Here is a 16,965-nt window from a genome sequence, read left to right on the forward strand (position 1 = left end):
TGCTCCCTCCCAGTACACGACGGCCCGGCTCACAGCTCACACTAAGGTAAATAATGCATCTACACCAATTTCCTGCATGAGAGAATGAAATTACTGAGGGAGCAGCAGCCGGCGGCGGCGTCTGCTGGCTGCTGGATGGTTCCGCCAATACCTCCCCGCCTCTGTCTGCTCTCACGCCTGTACACACACACACACACACACACACACACACACACACACACACACACACACACACACACACACACACACACACACACACACATACACACACACATACACACACACACACACACACACACATACACACACACACACATACACACACACACACACACACCAAACCTGTCTCCTGAAGCCCACATCAAAAGAATAACATCGGCGGCGTATGCAAGGCTGGCTAACATCATAATTGCCTTTAGAAACTTGTGTAAGAGAATTTTTCAGAACCTTTAATACCACGTATGTAAGGCCACTCCTGGAGTATGCGGCCCCAGCATAGAGCCCGTACCTTGTCAAGCACAAGACGAAGCTGGAAAAAGTTCAGAGGTATGCCACTAGGCTAGTCCCAGAACTGAGAGGCATGAGTTACGAGGACAGGTTGCGTGAAATGCACCTCACGATACTGGAAGACAGAAGAGTAAGGAGAGACATGGTAAGGGGAGACATGATCACAACCTACAAGATTCTCAGGAATTGACAGGGTAGATAAAGATAAACTGTTTAACACGGGTGGTACGTGAACAAGAGGACACTAGTGGAAACTGAGTATTATATATATATATATATATATATATATATATATATATATATATATATATATATATATATATATATATATATATATATATATATATATATGTCGTACCTAGTAGCCAGAACGCACTTCTCAGCCTTCTATGCAAGGCCCGATTTGCCTATTAAGCCAAGTTTTCATGAATTAATTGTTTTTCGACTACCTAACTTACCTAACCTAACCTAACCTAACTTTTTTGGCTACCTAATTTAACCTAACCTATAAAGATAGGTTAGGTTAGGTTAGGTAGGGTTGGTTAGGTTCGTCAATATATCTACGTTAATTTTAGCTCCAATAAAATAAAATTGACCTCATACGTAACGAAATGGGTAGCTTTATCATTTCATAAGCAAAAAAATTAGAGAAAATATATTAATTTAGGAAAACTTGGCTTATTAGGCAAATCGGGCCTTGCATAGTAGGCTGAGAAGTGCGTTCTGGCTACTAGGTACGACATATATATATATATATATATATATATATATATATATAATATATATACGGCCACACATGCAGACAATACGTCATATATGAACGGTGTACTTCACATTACAACGCTCTAAAAATGTTTAACATATATGTGAGACCTGAACGACCATCAGTCCCCGTGGCGCAGGGGTAAGACACTCGCCTGGCGTTCCGCGAGCGCTTTGTCTTGGGTTCGTATCCTGGCCGGGGAGGATTTACTGGGCGCAAATCCTTAACTATAGCCTCTGTTTATTTTGGATACCTGATCAACCAGGCTGTGACTCATACGTCAGGCTGCGAGCAGCCGCGTCTAACAGCCTGGTTGACCAGTCCAACAACGAGGAGGCCTGGTCGACGACCTGGCCGCGGGGTCGCTGAGCCCCGAAATCACCTCAATGTAAGGTGACCGTAGCGTCTCCCCCTCCCATCACTACAATCACCTATTGTGATTAATTGTTCAATAAATCCCTGAACTATATGGTTTAACAAATCTCTCACCCTGTCCATGGAGGACAGAATAAAATGTATATATATGCTGGTTAGCATTATTAATGTGTGGCCACGTCTGTGGTAGAAAATAATAATAATAATAATAATAATAATAATAATAATAATAATAATAATAAAACTGCCTCTCCCCCCCACTACCTCTCCGCTCCACACTCACCATCTACCTGTTACATCTATACACCCGACAGTGAATAATTCACCGCGGCTTTAAGTTACAAAATTAACCTCTAACTCCCCGGGGGTGGATGTGATGGGCCAAGTTAAAACGCTTTCACTCTCAATTTTTCATCCATTAAAATTCAACCAAAAAAAAGGGAACAAAAAATCCAATCACGAATTATCCCATCAATATTTTCAATAAATTTGTTACGAGGGGAACTTTTGACGTCTGGTGGGAAGGGTTGGTGGTGTCAGAGGGGAAGGGACGGTGGGAGAGAGGGGAACCCCAGATAAATGACTGATAATAGAATGGAAGTGAGGGAGGAATGGAATATAATAAAGGAGGACAAGAATGGGAACATGCATGTGGAGAAGGAATACTCTAGCGTTACTTCATCACAACGCCATATATATATATATATATATATATATATATATATATATATATATATATATATATATATATATATATATAATATTGTGTGTGTGTATTCACCTAGTTGTGCTTGCGGGGGTTGAGCTTTGCTCTTTCGGCCCGCCTCTCAACTGTCAATCAACTGTTTACTAACTACTCCCCCCAGGAAGCAGCCCGTGACAGCTGTCACTCCCAGGTACCTATTTACTACTAGGTAACATGGGCATCAGAGTGAAAGAAACTCTGCCCATTGTTTCTCGCCGGCGCCGGGAATGGAACCCGGGACCACAGGAATACGCGTCCAGCGTGCTGTCCAGTCAGCCACCGGCCCCTGTGTGTGTATATAGGTCGTAGCTGTGTGTGGAGGACGGTCGTAGCGCTGTAGGTCAGGTCGTGAACCGGTTGCAGCGCTGCAGGTCAGGTCGCGGACCGGGCCAGTTCAAAGACAAGTTTTATGACGTAGTTTGCGATACAGAACTGGGACTCGCGAGACCCGCCCCCCCCCCCGCCCCCCTCTCACTTACTGCTATTGTAACGGGAACAAAGAGAAGTCCTAATTGGAAAGCCTTGCGTGGTGAAGAAGGGAAAAACTCTCCATCACATCTCGACCGTGGAGCTGCCTGCCAAGGACACCTGAACGACAGGCTACAGGGACCTCCGTTTTTTATTTGTACAGCAGAAGGAGAGGTACAGGAGACGAAAATGTTACGGAAATGTGAAATATTATGAGTTATGAGAGCAGGCACTGAAGAGTCGCGGACTCTTCAGTGTTCTACAGTTGCGCTTTTTGAATGAGATATTGATTAGTAATTCTCCCTTGAGCCGAGTAGACATAAACAAACCCTGTAATACAATGAATATCAACAGTTAAAAGTGTTAAATATGAGAATATATAAGGTATAGTTAAATATGACGTCAGACCAGACATGTGACGGTCTGCCTGCACCTGTCAAAATTACCTCGGCATGGTAATTCGACGTTGGAACCCGGCATGTGATGGGGGGAGGAGGCTCCGTCATTCTCTGTGGTCTCTGTACTGTTGCAAGTGTCTACAGTCCACCTCCCTCAGTGAGGTTCCCTCAGTGAGGTTCCCTCAGTGAGGTTCCCTCAGTGAGGTTCCCTCGGTAAGGTTCCCTCAGTGAGGCTCCCTCAGTGAGGCTGCCTTTACCTCATATTTATCAACCCACTTATTTACTTGTTCATCAGATGTTTAGAACTTTCTTGCGAGTTTGCGTTTGTGATGTTACTTGGCGCCTGGATCATACCTGGATGGGGTACAATCCAGGTACCATACATTGTACAGAACTTGGGGAGTTGTTCTACTCCCTCGAGCCCGGCCAGGGGGGCCAGGCCAGGGGGGCCAGGCCAGGGGGCCAGGCCAGGCCAGGGGGCCAGGCCAGGGGGCCAGGCCAGGCCAGGGGGGCCAGGCCAGGGAGGCCAGGCCAAAGGGCCAGGCCAGGGGACCAGGCTCGACGTGTTAGAACGTGATCTGTTGCCTTTTTTCCGAATATGTATTTACCTATTTCTATTCCAAATGTAAATATTAAATTTAAATCTTAGGACTTCGTGTTTCTAACTCTGAATGATATTTATAGAACTTGTTTGCACTCCATTTGTACACTTCATCAAGTCCTATCCAGGGAAATTAAACTTATATTGGATGACCAGACCACACATCAGAAGATGGAGAAACGACGACGTTTCGGTTCGTCTTGGACCATTAACAAGTCGTGTGTGATACACGACTTGACTCCATCTTCTGATGTGTGGGTTTGTCACCATATCTTCAACCTCGTTATCGTGACGTCGTCTAAACTAGTAATCGTTTAGCCTCTCATCATAAGCGAGGTTGTTACTTCCAAAGATTAACTTAGTCATATGCAGGCGATGAGTCACAATAACGTGGCTGAAGTATGTTGACCAGACCACACACTAGAAGTTGAAGGGACGACGACGTTTCGGTCCGTCCTGGACCATTCTCAAGTCGATTGTCGTGTATCACAATCGACTTGAGAATGGTCCAGGACGGACCGAAACGTCGTCGTCCCTTCAACTTCTAGTGTGTGGTCAGGTCAACATAACTTAGTCATCCTTTACTGTATATCAACGAAATCCTAGAGTCCGGTGCTTAAAACTGGACTGTATAATCTAAGTTGGATCTCGGAAGGACAAGAGTAAGTTGAAGGATTATATTAAGAGTTTTTATAACTAAGGCATCAAGTTATGAGCTCAGTACAGTGTACGCTAGTACACTGTATTAACATTATTTCGAACATTCGTGCATTTATTGTTTTTAGAGCACTATAGATTATTATTATAAGACAATTTAACAAAGTTAGGAAGAGTCGGAAGCTGAGAGGGAGAAAGGGAGGAAAGATGAGAGGTAGGCGGTAAGGAAGGTATAGATAGAGGAGAAAAAACAGCGTAAACGAATGTATGTAAAAGTATTCTGGCTAAGTAATTAGAAGCAGTGTAGAAGATGATTTGGAGGGGGACAAGGCGGCGAGGCAGGTAAAGAGTTCACACTGATAATCTTAGAAGGAAAGAGAAGGGAATATTCAATAGCATATGAAGGGTTGGTGAATGGGAGCCTCCCCAGAGAGCGTGAAGGGAGGCGGGTTGGCAGCCACCGGGACCATACCGCATCGCCAGGGGCCCGCCAGTCTTCGTATCACTTAGTTAAAGTAATTGATGGTGCGCTAAATCACAAGTAAAGACCTTCTGAGTCCAGCAGAGAGGGACTGGGGTACACCAGAGAGGAGGGCTGAGAGGAGCAATTACTACAGGGATGGGGCTAGACTTACCAAGACGAGTAATATGCAATTACCAACTCCATTAAATTCAAGTATGGTAATGTCCTTCGGCATGGGATATGAAGCTGACCATGGGAAAGAAATTCTATAGAGGAACTGAAGTGTGATGCCCAAGTGGACGCTGGTCAATAGTTGGCGTGGGAAGGAGAGAGGTAATAGTAACTGGACAGCTTTAAATAGACTGGTCACCAGAGTGACGTCTACATATTGAGATGATATATTCAGTCTATACTGTAGACATAAATCTCTTCCAGAAATAAAGTGAAATATGGTAGAACGAGACAAGAAATCGCAGCAATAGATTTTTCTCCAGCTAGTTGTTGTGCTGCCGACTAACACGTTGTGCATGATTAGAAGTCGGCTGTAATAACGGGGCCGTGAGACCAGGGGGCAGTTGTTGGGAGTACGTTAATCAACAAACATTCACGGCACTTCTAAAATATGAAAACCATTGATCAGTCCAGCAACCAGGAGGCCTGGTCGACGACCGGGCCGCGGGGATGCTAAGGCCCGGAAGCACCTCAAGGTAACCTCAAGGTAAGGTAACCATTTTCAGAGTTTTCCCTCCGTTCCGAGGTGTCTTAAATTTAGTCACTATAGAACATAAATGTGTCCAGGAGCCCACCGGAACACTTTCTTGAAGCATCATAGTTTTTCTGTCTTCCTGCTGACTTTGGCGATGTTCACAACGACACACAGGAAACAAGTTCCCATTCTTGTTTGTCCAATATGACGATGAGGAAGGGAAGAGTACATTGTGTCGTTTGTATACTGGTCATCTGCTATTGTCTCCGTCATTCAGTCGGACTTGGCAGCAGGTAAATACAGGGGACAACCTGCTCTCAACCCACCTTGCCCATAAAACTAAAAATTATACCCTGAAAAGACCACATTGATGTGATGGTAGTGTTCGTTTGTAGTTTTCGGCATCGTTTCTCGCCTCGCAAGAGAGAGGACCGTGGTTCAAACCCTGGCCACCACTCTGTTCTCTGGGGACGTGAAAGTGAAAGGACTTGCGGGTCGTGATGTGGGAAGAACACGACGTGGAGCGATCAACCGGTTTATGCACCCGACGCTTAAATACCAATGTAACCTTAAGAGGTTTGACGCCTTCTTTATGATGACGTGAGGCTTGTCTTGGGATCTCTCCTGTATCTAAGCCCTTCTTCTTCATATAATTTGTCCGTTTACACTGTAATGGCACTTTTAATTTACAACCAGTCACAGACTGCCTCAGACGTCGACGCGTCAGTTTCTGACCAATGGCTGCCACTCAACGTTTAAAGTGTTGGGAGAGACTCTCACGGCCGGAGCCTGGGTGTAGACTCACGGCCGGAGCCTGGGTGTAGACTCACGGCCGGAGCCTGGGTGTAGACTCACGGCCGGAGCCTGGGTGTAGACTCACGGCCGGAGCCTGGGTGTAGACTCACGGCCGGAGCCTGGGTGTAGACTCACGGCCGGAGCCTGGGTGTAGACTCACGGCCGGAGCCTGGGTGTAGACTCACGGCCGGAGCCTGGGTGTAGACTCACGGCCGGAGCCTGGGTGTAGACTCACGGCCGGAGCCTGGGTGTAGACTCACGGCCGGAGCCTGGGTGTAGACTCACGGCCGGAGCCTGGGTGTAGACTCACGGCCGGAGCCTGGGTGTAGACTCATTCACTGCTCACCTGGAATAGCAGCTCCAGCTGTGCTACGTCCAAGCTTGAATTCATATGTATAAATACTTAGGGCTACTTTGATATGGAAGTACACATAGTTAATCATTACAATATTACTAGGGAAACATTACCTTAGTGATAGGCCTATTCAAATTTACAACACAAAATACAAAAACAATTATCAAGAAAACTGCCAATACACTGAGGAGTTGGCCATTACCTCAACACACAAGGCTGGACTATAAGTGGAAATTGTACCCCTCAAGGTGAAAAAGATTCAGCATGATCTGGGACAATTACGGTGTGTGTGGAAGAATGATACCTGGGTGACCAAGAGGCAATAGTTTACGTGTATAATGTGACGGGACGGTGGTGCAAGATGGCAGGGCAGGGTGTGGTGGTGTCCTGATAAAGGAATACACCAAGTTTGGAACTATGGACAGGAAATCTAAATTTTGATTTAATAATTATATTTCATCCACACAAGCTGAGCTGCAGCCCATTCTGGCTGGTTTGGAGGAAGTACGTCAAGAGGAAAAAGATGTTTTCGTGTTTGTCGACAGCCGAGGAGCACTTGATTCACTCAACTGTCGAAATCCAATCTTCATGTCCATTACTGAGGATTGTAAGAAAAGGTTAAATGAGATACAGCTGAAAGGTCACAAAGTGAAATTCATGTGGACTCCATTTCATGTTGGACTAGTGCTCAACGAGGTGGCGGATGACCTGGCCAAACGCGCCACAACCACAACAAGTTGACACTGAATGTGTTTTAATCATTAGACAAATAAGAATCAAAATAAGAAATATTCAGGCACAGACAGACGTGGCGAGGAGAGGTATAATGTTGACATGTATTTGTAAACATTATGACCATAATCAGATTACCATTGTCTGTAAAAATAAGATCTTGTGTGTTTTCTTAGCTAGTTGGTTCTACTATTTGGAAGTTTAAGGCAAATCTGTTACACATCTGCAAGAGGCCGTCTGTGTGTAACTGTTTACTTAAACTACTTCCTGGGATTCTCTGTGTTATAACGGGAGGTGGAAGCCCCGAGTTGCGGGGTGGAAGCCCCGAGTTGGGGGTGGAAGCCCAGAGTTGGGGGGTGGAAGCCCCGAGTTGCGGGGTGGAAGCCCCGAGTTGGGGGGGGTGGAAGCCCCGAGTAGGGGGTGGAAGCCCCGAGTTGCGGGGTGGAAGCCCCGAGTTGGGGGTGGAAGCCCCGAGTTGGGGGGTGGAAGCCCCGAGATGGGGGGTGGAAGCCCCGAGTTGGGGGGTGGAAGCCCCGAGTTGGGGGGTGGAAGCCCCGAGTTGGGGGGGTGGAAGCCCCGAGTAGGGGGTGGAAGACCCGAGTAGGGGGGTGGAAGCCCCGAGTTGGGGGGTGGAAGCCCCGAGTTGGGGGGGGTGGAAGCCCCGAGTTGGGGGGGTGGAAGCCCCGAGTTGGGGGGGGGGGTGGAAGCCACGAGTTGGGGGGTGGAAGCCACGAGTTGGGGGGGTGGAAGCCACGAGCTGGGGGGGGGTGGAAGCCACGAGTTGGGGGGTGGAAGCCACGAGTTGGGGGGGTGGAAGCCACGAGTTGGGGGGGGTGGAAGCCACGAGTTGGGGGGTGGAAGCTGCCAGGTGAGGCCTGAGGAATCCCCAGGAACAGGTGCAGAACCCATAGGCAGGTGGAAGTGTTTTATAAACAAAGGTGTGAAGTGCTAATGAAGTGATACCAACCTTAGTCCTGGTACTGCTCGTGTAAATACCTCAGTGTTACCAGAACAATCGTCGCACCTTCCACCAGCGCTCACCTGCGGACAAGTAACAATTATTAATTAAAGTTGATACAAGTAGATGCGCGATCATATATCACTAAGAGATTATTAATTATATTATAATTGAGAGCGAGTGTGTGGCAGTGAAAGATGGTGTGAGAGAGCTAAAGAGAGAGAGTGAGAGTGAAAGAGTGAGAGGGAGAATGAAGAGAATGTGAAAAAATGAGTGTGAGTGACAAAGAGAAAACGATGAGAGAAAGGGTACTCACATAGTTGTACTCACCTAGTTGTGCTTGCGGGGATTGAGCTCTGCTCTTTCGGCCCGCCTCCCAACTGTCAATCAACTGTTTCTAACTACTCCTGCTACTACTACCATTTTTTTCACATCTCACACACACACACACATACACACCAGGAAGCAGTCCATGACAGCTGACTAACTCCCAGGTACCTATTTACTGCTAGGTAACAAGGACATAGGGTGAAAGAAATTGCTCAATGTTTCTCGCCGGCACCCGGGATCGAACCCGGGACCACAGGATCACAAGTCCAGAGTGCGGTTCGCTCGGCCTGCCGGCCGTATGTGAGAGAGAGAGAGAGAGAGAGAGAGAGAGAGAGAGAGAGAGAGAGAGAGAGAGAGAGAGAGAGAGAGAGAGAGAAATAAATAACGAAGCAAGAGTTATTTATGAACTCCATCTAAACAAATGTACATTTTAATAACAACACATTTTACACCGCCAGCTGGAGCATTGAGCAATGTGCTCAGAGGTCACCTCCAGGCGGCGCTCAGTGCCACCACACAAGAGTCTGGTCACCTTTGTTATGAGAGGTGTGTCACGGGACGGCTAATGTGTGACACTCAGAGGACGACTAGTGAGACACTCAGAGGACGGCTAGTGTGACACTCAGAGGACGGCTAGTGTGACACTCAGAGGACGGCTAGTGTGACACTCAGAGGACGGCTAGTGTGACACTCAGAGGACGGCTAGTGTGACACTCAGAGGACGGCTAGTGTGACACTCAGAGGACGGCTAGTGTGACACTCAGAGGACGGCTAGTGTGTGACACTCAGAGGACGGCTAGTGTGAGACACTCAGAGGACGGCTAGTGTGAGACACTCAGAGGACGGCTAGTGTGACACTCAGAGGACGGCTAGTGTGACACTCAGAGGACGGCTAGTGTGACACTCAGAGGACGGCTAGTGTGAGACACTCAGAGGACGGCTAGTGTGACACTCAGAGGACAGCTAGTGTGACACTCAGAGGACGGCTAGTGTGACACTCAGAGGACGGCTAGTGTGACACTCAGAGGACGGCTAGTGTGACACTCAGAGGACGGCTAGTGTGAGACACTCAGAGGACGGCTAGTGTGACACTCAGAGGACGGCTAGTGTGACACTCAGAGGACGGCTAGTGTGACACTCAGAGGACGGCTAGTGTGACACTCAGAGGACGACTAGTGTGACACTCAAGAGGACGACTAGTGTGACACTCAAGAGGACGACTAGTGTGACACTCAGAGGACGACTAGTGTGACACTCAGAGGACGGCTAGTGTGATACTCAGAGGACGGCTAATGTGACACTCAGAGGACGACTAGTGTGACACTCAGAGGACGACTAGTGTGACACTCAGAGGACGGCTAGTGTGACACTCAGAGGACGGCTAATGTGACACTCAGAGGACGACTAGTGTGACACTCAGAGGACGGCTAGTGTGACACTCAGAGGACGACTAGTGTGACACTCAGAGGACGACTAGTGTGACACTCAGAGGACGACTAGTGTGACACTCAGAGGACGGCTAGTGTGACACTCAGAGGACGACTAGTGTGACACTCAGAGGACGACTAGTGTGACACTCAGAGGACGGCTAGTGTGACACTCAGAGGACGACTAGTGTGACACTCAGAGGACGGCTAGTGTGACACTCAGAGGACGGCTAGTGTGACACTTAGAGGACGGCTAGTGTGAGACACTCAGAGGACGGCTAGTGTGACACTCAGAGGACGGCTAGTGTGAGACACTCAGAGGACGGCTAGTGTGAGACACTCAGAGGACGGCTAGTGTGACACTCAGAGGACGGCTAGTGTGTGACACTCAGAGGACGGCTAGTGTGAGACACTCAGAGGACGGCTAGTGTGAGACACTCAGAGGACGGCTAGTGTGACACTCAGAGGACGGCTAGTGTGTGACACTCAGAGGACGGCTAGTGTGAGACACTCAGAGGACGGCTAGTGTGAGACACTCAGAGGACGGCTAGTGTGACACTCAGAGGACGGCTAGTGTGTCACACTGAAGGCTGCCAATCCTTCCAGAACAAAAATCGTTACTGTAAGTTGAGTTTCCAGAGGTTTGGCAGCTTCCTGATGGGCGACCCGCCGGTGGGTCAGAGGTTTGGCAGCTTCCTGATGGGCGACCCGCCGGTGGGTCAGAGGTTTGGCAGCTTCCTGATGGGCGACCCGCCGGTGGGTCAGAGGTTTGGCAGCTTCCTGATGGGCGACCCGCCGGTGGGTCAGAGGCTTGGCAGCTTCCTGATGGGCGACCCGCCGGTGGGTCAGAGGTTTGGCAGCTTCCTGATGGGCGACCCGCCGGTGGGTCAGAGGTTTGGCAGCTTCCTGATGGGCGACCCGCCGGTGGGTCAGAGGTTTGGCAGCTTCCTGATGGGCGACCCGCCGGTGGGTCAGAGGTTTGGCAGCTTCCTGATGGGCGACCCGCCGGTGGGTCAGAGGTTTGGCAGCTTCCTGATGGGCGACCCGCCGGTGGGTCAGAGGTTTGGCAGCTTCCTGATGGGCGACCCGCCGGTGGGTCAGAGGTTTGGCAGCTTCCTGATGGGCGACCCGCCGGTGGGTCAGAGGTTTGGCAGCTTCCTGATGGGCGACCCGCCGGTGGGTCAGAGGTTTGGCAGCTTCCTGATGGGCGACCCGCCGGTGGGTCAGAGGTTTGGCAGCTTCCTGATGGGCGACCCGCCGGTGGGTCAGAGGTTTGGCAGCTTCCTGATGGGCGACCCGCCGGTGGGTCAGAGGTTTGGCAGCTTCCTGATGGGCGACCCGCCGGTGGGTCAGAGGTTTGGCAGCTTCCTGATGGGCGACCCGCCGGTGGGTCAGAGGTTTGGCAGCTTCCTGATGGGCGACCCGCCGGTGGGTCAGAGGTTTGGCAGCTTCCTGATGGGCGACCCGCCGGTGGGTCAGAGGTTTGGCAGCTTCCTGATGGGCGACCCGCCGGTGGGTCAGAGGTTTGGCAGCTTCCTGATGGGCGACCCGCCGGTGGGTCAGAGGTTAACCTGGAAAGAGTGTGAGCGGCCGGAGACAATTTTAAGTGGTTTCCATTTCTTTGTAATTAAATATGATGAAATTTTTCATTAGCCGTCTCTAATATAATATTCATCCACTTTCAATGTAATTTAACGACTGCTGATGCAATTATTTTCAACACGGCTCCCCGCTCTCATGACTTATTGTGTTCTGTTTAATAACTTGGTAAGCGTTCATTTTTATATATATATCCCGCATCGTCAATCTTTTAATTACACAATATAGAATTTATTCCAATTTTAAATATATAAGAGAGGGAAGGAATGAGAGAGAGGGAAGGAATGAGAGAGGGAAGGAATGAGAGAGAGGGAAGGAATGAGAAAGAGAGGGAAGGAATGAGAGAGGGAAGAGAGAGAGGAGAGGAACAATAAGACAGGGGGGAGGGGGGGGAGAGTAATGAGCAATTTCACCATTAACAGTTACGAGAGTGAGGAAAGTCAAGAACCAATTAAAAGGTTCAGCCAGTCGTATAAGGTCAGGTTCAGGCAGTCGAACAATTATTTAGTCCATGACGTCATAGAGAAGAGCTCAGTTGTTGGGTGTAGGGAGGCCAGTCCTGGGGTTCAGGGCTCAGCTGCTGGGTGTAGGGAGGCCAGTCCTGGGGTTCAGGGCTCAGTTGTTGGGTGTAGGGAGGCCAGTCCTGGGGTTCAGGGCTCAGTTGTTGGGTGTGGGGAGGCCAGTCCTGGGGTTCAGGGCTCAGTTGTTGGGTGTAGGGAGGCCAGCCCTGGGGTTCAGGGCTCAGTTGTTGGGTGTAGGGAGGCCAGTCCTGGGGTTCAGGGCTCAGTTGTTGGGTGTAGGGAGGCCAGTCCTGGGGTTCAGGGCTCAGTTGTTGGGTGTAGGGAGGCCAGTCCTGGGGTTCAGGGCTCAGCTGCTGGGTGTAGGGAGGCCAGTCCTGGGGTTCAGGGCTCAGTTGTTGGGTGTAAGGAGGCCAGTCCTGGGGTTCAGGGCTCAGTTGTTGGGTGTAGGGATCCTCTCCCCTGTCTCATGTTGTGCTCTCTTTATGAACGTATAAGTACCGCACCGGAGCTGTGTATCCAGTACTAGTTTTACGCAACATGTAAACGGTATTTGAAGGCTTTTTGCCTAGGTTTCCGAAGTGTATTCGGAAACTTCGCATATTTTATATATATATATATATATATATATATATATATATATATAAAATATGCGAAGTTTTATATATATATATATATATATATATATATATATATATATATATATATATATATATATATATATATATATATAATGTCGTACCTAATAGCCAGAACGTACTTATCAGCCTACTATTCAAGGCCCGATTTGCCTAATAAGCCAAGTTTCTATGAATTAATGTTTTTTCGACTACCTAACCTACCTAACCTAACCTAACTTTTTCTGCTACCTAACCGAACCTAACCTATGAAGATAGGTTAGGTTAGGTTAGGTAGGGTTGGTTAGGTTCGGTCATATATCTACGTTAATTTTAACTCCATTAAAAAAAAATTGACCTCATACATAATGAAATGGTAGCTTTATCATTTCGTAAGAAAAAACTAGAGAAAACATATTAATTCATGAAAACTTGGCTTATTAGGCAAATCGGGCCTTGCATTGTAGGCTGATAAGTGCGTTCTGGCTACTAGGTACGACATATATATATATATATATATATATATATATATATATATATATATATATATATATATATATATATATATATATATATATATATTGGTGTATACTGGCAGCAGGTTTTCTTTCAAACATGTTTCATTGAATATGACCGCATATTCTGTATTAATTATTTTCTGGTTTAGGGCTTCTATCCCTCTAACTATTTTCTTAGCATCAGGGCTTAATTGAAATAGGAGTTCTCCAAAACTCATTTTCGTACTTTTAAGGTGAAGAAAAGAAGTGATTTACTATAGAGTGTATTACACTTATTTGTATAATTTGCACGACGTTTCGAACCTCCATGGTTCATTCTCAAGTGAACAGATCTTACATTACTAGTTGATTTTATACCCGCATTAGGTCAGGTGATAATACAATGAAGGTGAAAACATGGGGGGATACATAAGGGATAAACATAGGGGCTGCAGAAGGCGCCCATACGAGGCATCTCCTATCCAAACACAAAGATTAATCCAGTGTAATTGGCCTGTTATGTTGGACATTGTCTTCTGTGTTGGCATCGATATGTTCTTGTCTTGTCCTTACTCTCATGGTGGGTAGAGTAAATAGTTCCGTGATTTGGGTGTTCATGGTAGGTCGCTCTATTCTTATGAATAGATATATATATATATATATATATATATATATTAGTATATTTTGGTAGCAGTCTTTCCTGTAGACATATTTTATTAAATATGACCGAAAAAGTAAGATTAATAATTCTAACACGAATTTTCTCAATCTTTCGTACATTATGCTTCACTGTTGGAGGTAAATCAAAAATCACTTCTCCAAAATTCATTTTTATTTCTAGTCTGACGCGACACGGGCGCGTTTCGTAAAACTTATTACATTTTCAAAGACTTCACAAATACACAACTGATTAGAACTTGCGTTTCCCTGATTTTATATCTACATTTGAGTGAGGTGGGAAGGGTGATGTGGCATTACATTTGAGTGAGGTGGGAAGGATGATGTGGCATTAGAGGATATTAATAGGGTATTAAAAGTATCAACACAAGACAGAACACGAAACAATGGATATTGAATAGAAGTGTTTGTAGAAAGCCTATTGGTCCATATTTCTTGATGCTTCTATATTGGAGCGGAGTCTTGAGGTGGGTAGAATATAGTTGTGCAATAATTGGCTGTTGATTGCTGGTGTTGACTTCTTGATGTGTAGTGCCTCGCAAACGTCAAGCCGCCTGCTATCGCTGTATCTATCGATGATTTCTGTGTTGTTTACTAGGATTTCTCTGGCGATGGTTTGGTTATGGGAAGAGATCTCTTCCCATAACCAAACCATCGCATAACTTCCCAACCTCTCACTGTCGAAGTCACAGTGAGAGGTTGTGTTAACCGGAGCTCCTGAGTGTTGTTATAGCAATATGGAAGTTGTAGTGAAGGACCTGGTGACTCTAGTGGGAGCCCTGAGGACAGAGTTGGACTCTCTGCGGGAGGAGGTGCGTCAGCTTAAAAAACTACGAGAAGTAACGAAGGAGGAGACCAGCAGTAAAGGGACCTCGTCTTGGAGAGTTGCGAAAGACAGGGGCCTTAAGAAGACTTTGATAAAGCCGCCTTCAAACGCCATAGCAACTTCAAATTCATTTGACGTTTTGGAGGACGAGTGCTGTGGAGAGACTGTGGATCGCGCAAAAGGGAAAGCAACGAAGAGAAAGGAAGCGCAGGCCCCTCAGAAAGTAAAGGAAGTACCTAAGCAAACATTAGTTGTGGGAGATTCCCAGATAAGGTATTTGGATAGAACGTTTTGTGCTAGAGATAGGGGGAACAGGTTAAGGGTTTGCTATCCCGGAGCTGGCATTGGTGATATTATAAACAACATGAATGATATTATGGCTGGTAATGGGAACAATCCCATTATTTGCATTAGCGTGGGAGGAAATGATGTTGGTCGAGTCAGGAGTGAGGAACTGATTCAGAGGTATAAAACAGCCATAGAGTTAGTTAGGAGCAAGGGAGGAATCCCGATCATATGTGGCATTCTTCCAAGAAAGGGAGTGGGAAATGAATGGATATCGAGGGCACTTGGTGTCAATTGCCGGCTGGAAAGATATTGCAAATCAAATGCAATATCTTTCATAGACAACTGGGAACACTTCTATGGAAGAAATGAAATGTATGCTCGTGATGGGGTGCATCTATCGAGAGCTGGGGTTGTTGCTGTTGCGAACTCGCTAGAAGAAGTGGTTAGAGGTGTTTGTTTGGGTTTAAACTGTTAGTAGTTAGAGGTATGGGAATTGATTTGGAGGAAGGAGGTAATAAAAGTATGTGTTTGTGGGAGAAAGGAATTGGCAAAACGATCAGGGAAAGAGAAGGTCCGCAAAATAACAATTCACTTAGGGTATATTACACTAACAGTAGAAGTCTAAGAAATAAAATTAACGAATTAAATGCTCTTGTCTGCACAGAAAAAATAGATATTATTGCACTTACCGAAACGTGGATGAATGTAGAAAATAGAGAACTATTAGCTGAATATCAAATATATGGATTTAAACTATTTCACACAGATAGATATATTAGACGAGGAGGTGGAGTAGCCATATATGTTAGGGACAATTTGAAATGTAGTCTCAAAGAGGGAATCAAAACAGAGCCACACACAGAAACTATTTGGATTGAATTAAACGAAAAAGCTAATAATATTATAATAGGAGTAATATATAGGCCACCAAATTTAGACAGAATGGAAGCAAAGCATCTATGGGATGAAATATCTAGAGCATCTAGATCTAACAGTATTTATGTCATGGGTGACTTTAATTTTAGCGGAATAAACTGGTTGAACAAAACAGGGAATAGTGAAGCAGAAGATTTTCTAGAATTAATTGACGATTGCTTTCTTACGCAACACATTAAGGAACCAACACGGGAAAATAATATTTTAGATTTAGTGTTAACTAACAGGGAAACGCAAATTAATGACATCGAAATAGGGAGTGAGCTAGGGAGCAGTGATCACAAAGAAATCAGATTTAGCATAGAATGGAATAGACCAGTAGGAGAAAATTCTGTTAAAGTGCCAGATTTTCGAAAAGCTGATTTTAATAGCCTAAGAAATTTTTTGGGTCAAATTGATTGGAATGGCTTGGGTATGGGGTGTGGGCCGGTCTTGGAGCGAGACATGAACCCAGCGATAGGTGACTTAAATGGGGATTTCGATGTGGATTCAATATATAACTTATTTAAGAATATTCTAAACAAAGCACAGGAACGTAGTATACCATACAAATTGAATAGATCGTATACTAATGACCCAAAGTGGATAACAAAGAATTTGAAGAACCTTATAGGTAAAAAGAGAGCTTGGTACAAAAGGATTAAAAATGGGGAGGTCACTTTAGAACAGGAATTCGTACAACTGGTTAGAAATGTTAAAAAAGAGATAAGGAAAGCAAAAAGAAAC

General features: G+C 46.3%; 2 protein-coding genes across 6 annotated transcripts in view; one reads left to right on the forward strand and one right to left on the reverse strand.

The window, feature by feature from the left end:
• Pgant5 (polypeptide N-acetylgalactosaminyltransferase 5) overlaps nucleotides 1-16,965 on the reverse strand; it is a 648,526-nt gene that overhangs the window by 451,999 nt on the left and 179,562 nt on the right. The window lies entirely within an intron of this gene.
• LOC123758042 (histidine-rich glycoprotein-like) overlaps nucleotides 12,279-16,965 on the forward strand; it is an 11,086-nt gene continuing 6,399 nt past the window's right edge. The window contains exon 1 of the mRNA XM_045742226.1: nucleotides 12,279-12,356. Coding sequence (XP_045598182.1) covers nucleotides 12,279-12,356 — 78 coding nt within the window. The remainder of the gene's footprint in view (nucleotides 12,357-16,965) is intronic.

The sequence above is a fragment of the Procambarus clarkii genome, chromosome 40 (assembly GCF_040958095.1).
Source record: "Procambarus clarkii isolate CNS0578487 chromosome 40, FALCON_Pclarkii_2.0, whole genome shotgun sequence".
NCBI classification, from domain to species: Eukaryota; Metazoa; Arthropoda; class Malacostraca; order Decapoda; family Cambaridae; genus Procambarus; species Procambarus clarkii.